Genomic DNA, 8,891 nt, shown 5'->3' with positions numbered 1-8,891 from the left:
GTAGGAGCTTCCCCAGGTTATCTGTTAGATTTCACTAAAACAGGTTCATTTTTGCGTGTGTAGCATCTTTTCTAAGAGTGTGCATCTGGGTTTTTACCATTGTATGTAATATGCCTCAAAAATACAGACTTACTCTTCAAAAAACTCAAAATTGTAGCATCTGCAGATATTTCCTGTGGAGTTATTCTTAGAGTAGCTCTCAAGAGCCAAGGAACAATCCTTGAGCTTACATGTGAGACCATCTCAAAAATAAATAAATAATAAATATCCAGGACAGTGGAGCTGAGCTGTCCTCCCTCTCAACTTCCTTTTCACTGCCTTTTCCAAGACCTGAGACAAAAAGCTCGGCCCAGGGCTCCCTTCACCTCCTTGTTTCGAAGACTGTAGATAAGAGGGTTGAGCATTGACGTTACAATGGAGTAGAAGACAGACACCACCTTGTTGAAGTTGATGGAGGAGGCCACCTTGGTCCAAACATACATGAAGAAAAGAGTGCTGTAGAAGAGACTGACCACAGTCAGATAAGCAGCACAGGTGGAAAAGGCCTTCCGCTGCTCCACAGTGGAACAAATGTGCAGCAGTGTCCAGACAATGTTGCTGTAGGACACAGTGATAATGGTAGAGGAGGCCAGGAGAACAGTCAGAGACACCAGGAAATCCACGGTCTCCTTCAAGGTGACATCAGAGCAGGACAAAGCTAGCAAAGGTGAAGTGTTGCAGAAGAAGTGGTCGATGATGTTGGGGCCACAGAATGTCAGTTGAGACATGAGGTAGATGGGAAAAATGGGGGTGGGAACACCTACCAGCCAACAAGCAGCTGCCAGACGGAAGCAGGTGCCCCAGGACACCAAGAACCCACAGTGGCGAGGCATACAAATGGCCACATAGTGGTCATAAGCCATGGCAGCCATGGAGACACTCAGTGGCCCCAAGGAAAGTGAAAATGAAGAGCTGGGACAGGCAGCCAGCACAGGAGATATTCTTGCCCCCATATGCCCCAATAAAGCCAGCCAGCATCTTGGGTACTGTGACTGAGGTATACCAGATTTCAAGGCAGGACAAGTGTGTCAGGAAGAAATACATAGGTTTCCATAATCGGTGGTCCCAGCCCACCAGTAAGATGATGGCCAAGTTCTCTACCAAGGTGAACAAGTACATGGTGAAGAAGACTGCGAAGAAAAGGAGACGAGCTTCATGTACCCCAGCAAAGCCAATCATGACAAATTCTGTTACCTGAGTCCAGTTTTGAGTATTTGGCTGCATAAGCAGGAGTAAGGACTCAGCAGATTCATAGTCTTATAGATCATGAAAGCTCAAAGAGATTCCAAGAGGATGTTGAACGAAAACATCCTCTGTAGCAAAAGAGAGAAGTCAAGGCACTGTCTTTATTCACAAAGAGTTTGAGGTCGATACAGTTTCAGTACAAAATGAAAAGTGCTGTAGAGAAATGGGACAAAATATTATGGTAGGAAGTAGCAGGAAAGTTCAACAAGTCTTAAGAAATCTTCCTGGAAGGATTATCTAAACTTGAACCTGAAAAGGAAGTATAAGTTAGTGAGATCATCAGGAGAGAAATGGAGAGGACATTGCAAGAATAAAGTCCCAAGCACCATAGGCATTGTGAATCTAGGGAACATCAAGAAGATATCATTTGCCATAGAGGTTAAGACCTCAGCTTCCTGGACAAGCATACCTACCTTCAAATATAAGGGAACCTAACAGAAGTATGAAATTTTACATAAGATCCCCTTAAAGCAGTTAGCATCATGTAAATAAATAGTAGGGAAATTTTTATGCATTGTCTTCTGGAAAAGAATATAAACAAAAACAACAAGTGTTAACTTGAGGAGTTGGCTAAAGTGACATCACAGAGGGACACAAACCAAGTTAATGGAAAGCTAAAAACTAAATATCAGCCTTGAAGAGCTCTGGGTAGGGGAGCAACACTGTGCTTTTTGCTCGTCAGCAGGGACTGGTTTCATGATAATGCCATAAAGGGCTGGAGTGTTTCTTGGAAGTAGCACAAAAATGCATCCTGATTCCTAATCCATTCTACTCATCTGTGTCATTTATTAAGGAATTAGACTGTTAATATTCAGAATGCAAAAAAAAAAAATTCAGAGTACATTCATTTCTGTTGCTTTGTTGGTTTTGTGATATACTCTTAGGCTTCTTTTGATTAACTGTCCTGGTGCTGTTTATTTCCTGACACCATGGCTATGTTTCTCCTTCTCTTCAGACTGAAGCATTCCTTCCAGTATCCCCTGTATAGCTGGCTTAGTGGTCATATATTCTTCTAATCTGTTCTTATCATAGAAAGTTTTAAATTTTAATAGATAGTTTTGCTGGGTATAATAGTCTGGATTTCTAGTTGTGGTCTTTCAGAAATTGGAATACATCTTTCCAGGCCCTTTTGGCTTCAAAAGTCTCTGTTGAATAATCAGATGTTATTTGATGGGCCTGCCCTTTATACATGACTGAACCTTTCCCTCTTGAAGCTTTCAATACCCCTTCTTTAGAGCCATGTTGGAAGGTTGTTGAAAGTATAGCATGAAGAGACAGTGACTGTAACTAAGGAAATATTGGTAGCTTAGAGTGTGAACATAGCCATTAAAAGAGAAACAATGTCAGGTATGTTGGTACAAGTCTGTAATCCCAGCACTTTGGAGGCAGAAGAACCAAGAGTTAAAGGCAAACCTCAGGTATATAGTGAATTTGAGGTCAACCTGGGCTGCATTGAGACCTTGTCTCAAAAAAGGAAGAAAAAAAGACAAAATCAACAGGACTGGACTCAGACATAAGCTAGATAATTCCCATTTTTTAATGGATAATAAAAAAGAGATTCAAAGAAAAGAATTCTTATTTTAACATGAACTGACAAGATTTAGTATCTTCACTAGTGTGGAAATTTTTTTTCAAATGGCCCAAGGGGCCAACAAGATGCTCATCAGTAAAGCTTGGCAACTGAGTTCAAGTCCTGAAACCCACACAAATGTAAGAAGAGAGAACCAGTCACAAAGTTGTCCTCTGACTCCACGCATGTGCCATGGTATGCAAGCCCACATATGTAAATCATACACACACATAAATAGTAAATAGATAAATAATTTGTAAATAATAATAAAAATACATAGTCCCAAACTATTATTTTATATTCTTCCCAATGAAAAGTAGGAGCAACAGCTATCACCCTTGAACCTGAGCTCTGTGATGATTTGACAACAGAGTGAGATGGAAGTGGTATGCCAATTTCCAGGAGCAGGCCTTAATTAACAAAGTGTTAGTTCCCACTTCTTGCTCCTTGGAACCCAGCCACCATATTATGAAGAAAGCCCAAGCAGCTTGAGGAAAGGCCCAAATAGAGAAAAACTAAAGGACCCGAGCCTTAGGCATGGCTGAACACCCACTGACAGCCAGTGCCAGCATGCCAGCCCAGGTCAACAAGCAACTTAAGAAATGGATCCTCCAGTCCCTAGTAGAGATAGCCAAGCTAACACCAGCCTTCTCTGATGAGCCTTCAGATTGCAAGTTTGTGAGCTAAAGAATAAATCACCACTACGTTAGGACATTATGTTTTGGGGTAATTTGATAAGCAGTAATGGATGATTAAAACAATTACATACAAATTCTCTAACCTTAGGAAAATTACTATTTCTGATCTTTTTTAATTTTTATTTACTATTATCATGTATATGTGCATGAGATAGAGGAAGGAACATACATGTCACAGCATGCATGTGGAGGTCAGAGGGAAAAGGTCAACTTTGTGAAGTCCATTTTCTCCACCTCCGTGAGGGCTCCAGGAGTAGAACTCAGTTTGCCCTGCTTGCACAGAAAGTGCCTTTACCTGCTGAACCATCTTGTCAGCCCCAGTTCTGATCTTTTGAGGGGTGAGAATGATGTTTTACCTCCAGTCACAAATGTCTGAACTGGAATTTGAATCCAAGTTTGCCAATGCTAAAACTCTTGCCCTTTCCTATAAAATATTAAGCTCTTTCCGGTTTCAGCATTTCATGATCCCCTGACAATGCAAACGTGAGGGTACAAACTCAGAGCCCTGTGTGTACACCTTCCCCACGACTGTGTCCATGCCCCGCATCCCCCACAGTTGACAGTCTGTAAACTAGCTTCCTGGGTGAGTAACTGCATCACAGTCCTGTGGGTTCCATCCTCAAATTGGCTCTGTGACGTTTCAGAACACATTTCCCGCCCCCACCCTACTGCAATCTGGTTTTCGAAGCGGCAGGCCCAGAAGCGCTCTACTCTTCCTCCATGCCTTTCCTAACAGATACTTCCTGCATGCTGATGCTGTAGAAGCCTGGCTCGTCTTGTTTTATAGACAGTGTCATAGTAACGTTTTCCAAAATATTCATCCTTTATTCTAATCATGAAGAAGATAAGGTTTGGAAGATACAGAGATCCAAGACCAAGCCCCGGATCTGCAGCGCACTAGCTTGCTTTCCTCCTGTATGAATTACTTCTATTGCTTCTAAATGTTATCTGTCTAGCTGTGACTCAAATTTTTTATTCCTGTGTTCATTTAGAAATCTTTTTCCTTCCCTCATTCCTCCAAACTGGTATGCAAGTCAGGCCAGAAAATTCAATAGCACCTGCTCAGTACCAGGAACCATGGTGGATGCTGAGGGGCATGTTCAGTACAGAGCAGATGCCCTCCAGCATCCACCAGGAGGTCTGGTACAGAGCAGGAGTGGTTTACACTTTCAGCTCTCCGATCCATACTTAGAAAGAGGATATATGGGGTTTGTATCAGGTCCCAATTAGTTACACTGAAATAACCTGATTTTGTTACTCAAAAGCAGGAGGGATAGTGAGAGTATTTCCAAAAGCATGAAGGAAAGAGAAAGCAGAAAGCCTCATTCATATTTCCCCTTCTTCATTGTGCAGTTGTTGCTGCAAAACAGCTGCCTGGCCAGGGCCTGAACTCGTGTCCACTTATGTCCAGTCAAGACACGTTTTATCTGTGGCTGGGAGCTTTAAGAAACAAAATTTTCCAGGAGTTAGATAATCTCTGTACCTTCACCATTATCTATTATAGAACCAAAGGATGGAAAAGAACCTAAATTCCCTAAATAAAACAATTTATGTGTTCCTGGAACAGAAATCATCAGACTCCTTGTAGAGAGCCAGTTTGTAAATAGTTTAAGCTTTATAAACTTCAGGTGGTATTTACCACCTATTCTTTGTGAGGGTTTTACTTTTTTCATTGGTTTCAAATATGTAAAAAGCCATTCTTAGCCAATGGGCTCACGGAAACAGACTGTGACCTAGATTTAAACTGTCCTACATTGCACTGTAATATAGATTTTAAAAAAACAAATGTCATCATCCTAGAATAAGCTAGTTACCCTGCTTGATGGACACAAGCCACCTCTGACAGCATCAGGCAGCCAACCCCATCCCACCCTCAGTCATCCATTGCCTCTTGTTCTTCAAAGATGTGGTGAGCAGGTAAGTGACACTCAGGAAGGTACAGGTTGGATACCTGTGGGCAATGATAGTCTTGTGTTTTATTATTGATTGCCCTATTCTAACAGCCAATTAACAAAACACAAAGAAGCCTTGTAATTAATTCCAAGTTGAAAACCTGAAATCTAAACTAAATGATCTTAAGAATGAACTGGAATCTCCACCAGCTCCTCTTCCACTGTCTTATACCCAATTTCATCCCCAGAAAGGCTCAAGGGACACGTTCAAAGCTATCAAATAGATTGGATTGATATGTTGAGAAATCCATCAAAACTTTAAATGAATAAAATACCTAAATGACTATCCTTCACTTTATTGACTAACATTTAGTCATGTAATTCTGTCTTTTGTTTCGATTTATTGGTTGACTGGTTTGGGGATTTGGGGCTTATTTGGGTTTTTTGTTTTGGTTTGATTTTTGACTAAGAGCCTCATTCCATAGCCCAGGCTAGTCTTGAACTCACTATACATGCCTGGGTGACCTCAGACATCACTGCGATCCCTCAGCTTCCTGAGCGCTGAGATTATTAATATAAGCCTCCATGCCCAGCTTGCAATTTGGTCATTGTGTGCCACTTACCAATTCAATTTATAAGACTACTGTCATCATGTGGTCTGTTATTACCCAAATAATCTTCTACAGTGCACAACTGTATATTCATTTATTCATTTAAAAAGAAAGAATTTTGCTGGGCATGGTGGTACAGGCCCGCTATCTTAGCTATTTAGGAGCTTAAGGCAGGAGGATCATAAATTCAAGCACAACCTGGACAATTAGCAGGTCCTTGTGGTTAGAGGCATAGCTCTGTGGTAGAACACTTGTCCACCATGCTTCAGGACCCTGGCTTCAATCCTTGGTTGAGATGCAGGGAAAGAATCTCGAGATTATCTAACTCCTGGAAAATTTTGAAATCTACAGCATTCCATCCTATTAACATACTTATATGGCTTAGGGGCATTCCCGTGACTACCACTTCCCATTCAAGCATTTATCAGAAAGCCCATGAGAACCAGGCATTGTACTCTAATAGTTAATGAGCTTCAAGCCCTGTGCTTTAAGAGCTCTTCATCTTTCAGGCCAGACAGAGAAGTATTCAAGTGTCACAACAAAAATATGATAAAGTAGTTATTATAGTCTCAGCAGAACAAAGCAAAGGACAGTTAATTCAATCTAGAAGACAGGAGATCAGAAACAAATATCTCAATTAGATCACAGTGAGTGGGAGACCAGAGAGAAAGAAAGACAAGTGCAGCCAGGGAGGGGTGGGATAAGACATCCGGCCAGGGAAGAAAGGATGAGAGTCACTAATATGTACAAATTTACAGTAAGAAGAGGACATGAGGCCAGTGGTAAGGCAGGAGGCAGTGGTTAAGGACATGTTTAGGCATCAGATGACCTGGTCCTCCAAATCCCAGGTCCCTACCTCCTGTCTAGGATAAAAATTAAAAAAAAAAAAATCTTAGGTGGAAGGATTTTTTTTTTCCAACTAGTTTAAATGATATATGAAGTAACGGGTTTCATTAAGGCATTTCCCTTACAGGCTCTTTTCTTATTGGTTCCCCTGGCCCTCTCTCCTCTTCCACTCCCCTCCCCGACTCTGGCTGGTCCCCTACCTCCACTCCAACAGCCTCTCTTCTTTCATGTCCTGTGTACTCTTGTTACTCTCGTTATTCTCCTTTCCTCCCTCAAGACTTGCTAGATCAAGGTTGATGCTTCTCGCAACAGAATGGGTGTCTGATAGAATGATGAAGTCACCAGAGCTGCATAAGGAACACTCCCCAAACAACAGTTCAGGCTGGCCATGTGCTACCCCATAGCACTCATATCTCACTCTTCCTCTACCACTCACTTCCTTGGACCATGTCTGGTGAGAAGATGAGACTCTCCAAGGTAGAAAGGAGCATGTGTGGAGTCCCTCCCAAGGGCCAAATTCTGTAAGATCACAAAATATCATTATCCAGTCATCTATCCTTGGTAGACGTTCTGGTTTTCATGCAACTGAAAAAGCCTGAGGCTTAAAGGAAATAATTTGCACAACATCAAAGGACACACTTGGCTGAGATGAGCCAAACCCAGAGGTATCTGACACAAATGCTGTGCTTTCCTCCACACCAGGCTGCCTCCCTCTGCCATTTCATTTCACCAAATGACATGTTTCAACCCTGGCTCCCAGCACTGGCTGTGAGGTTAATTTCTCTACAGCTCAGAGCCCTGCTGGAAGAATCCCCCCACAAGCTCTAGCAACAGGCAGGAGCCCAGTGAGTCCCCCCAGGCCTATTAGTAGCATCAGCTCCCTTGTTGGTAGAACATTATCAACCAAGACTCATGCAGGGAATAAGTGGACAAGAGGTGAGGAGGTCATATAGGACATTCAGTGTGTAGGAAAGAGGTCACAGAGGCTTGGCCCAATTTTGTGTCCTCAAAGGCTAAGATTTTTCCTTTTAAAAAAATGGAAAAACAGTTTGGGACTCATGCAGGGAAATTAAAACCTGATTCCTGGAGCTATTTGCTTGTGTGGCTATGTGACAAGCCTAGTAAGGGAAGCTGAATTTCTCCCTATTTCAGTTCTTTCCACCTGGCCTCTGGGAAACTTTTTCCCCAAAGTAGAAGGTATTGGAAATTGAGTTTACTAAGATCCAGGCAATGATTTCAGAAAACAACCACCAACCAGAATGAGCAGGCAGCAGTGGGTGGGTAGATGCAGTGAAGCAGATGGAGGGGCTACAAAATGTCTGGTGTCCTGCTCTCTGACTTTTGAACTTGTTTACTACTTACTGATTTCTCATCCTCAGTGCAGAGAAATCAACAGCACATCTTATTTTCAGCATGCAAATGGTCCCCTGTGCTAACAGCACTGTCTCTGGATTCAGGGGAGTAGTGATTGACTGCCAGATGCTAGCTATGATTTGGGGAAAGTTGTTTAATCTTGCTGAGTCTCAGTATCCTCATCTTCATATTGAGAAAGCAATGTGTACATTTCAGGGCTGTTCTAAACATGGGAAGAAACAGCAGTGAGTGAACTTGCAGGGCCCATGATATTATTATGGCCTTGTCCATCTCTTCATTGCTGCTTCTTTGTGTTTCCTTCCATTTTCTACACAAAGTTGCCAGAGAAGGCTTTCTGAGCACCTTCCTGAAACCTCAACTCCCAACACTCTCTCAACCCCTTCTCAACTTGATTTCTTAGAAAATCATCACCTAGTGTTCATATGCAAGATACTTGTTTGACTCTAATGTTACATACATGCGTGTAGTTGTGTGTGCATACTCACACACCCTCGAAAGGGAGTTCCTTAAAAACAGTGTCTTTGGGGCTGGAGAGATGGCTCAGCAGCTAAGAGCACTTGCTGCTCTTGCAGAAGACCCAGATCCACTTCCCAGAATCCACATGGCAACCCACAAC

The 8,891-nt window shown here is 42.3% G+C and overlaps 1 protein-coding gene across 1 annotated transcript; it reads right to left on the bottom strand.

Annotated features, from left to right (window-relative positions):
* Nucleotides 1-311: 311 nt before the first annotated feature.
* LOC103736684 (olfactory receptor 6Q1) lies at nt 312-1,263 on the bottom strand. The gene is given in 2 exon segments (XM_008836191.1): nt 312-912; nt 914-1,263. Coding segments are annotated over 2 exon segments (951 nt in total).
* Between the last annotated feature and the right edge of the window lie 7,628 nt (nt 1,264-8,891).

Source organism: Nannospalax galili, unplaced genomic scaffold, assembly GCF_000622305.1.
Source record: "Nannospalax galili isolate Female #2095 unplaced genomic scaffold, S.galili_v1.0 scaffold337, whole genome shotgun sequence".
In the NCBI taxonomy this organism is placed as follows: domain Eukaryota; kingdom Metazoa; phylum Chordata; class Mammalia; order Rodentia; family Spalacidae; genus Nannospalax; species Nannospalax galili.
This window is presented reverse-complemented; position numbering and strand designations above follow the sequence as displayed.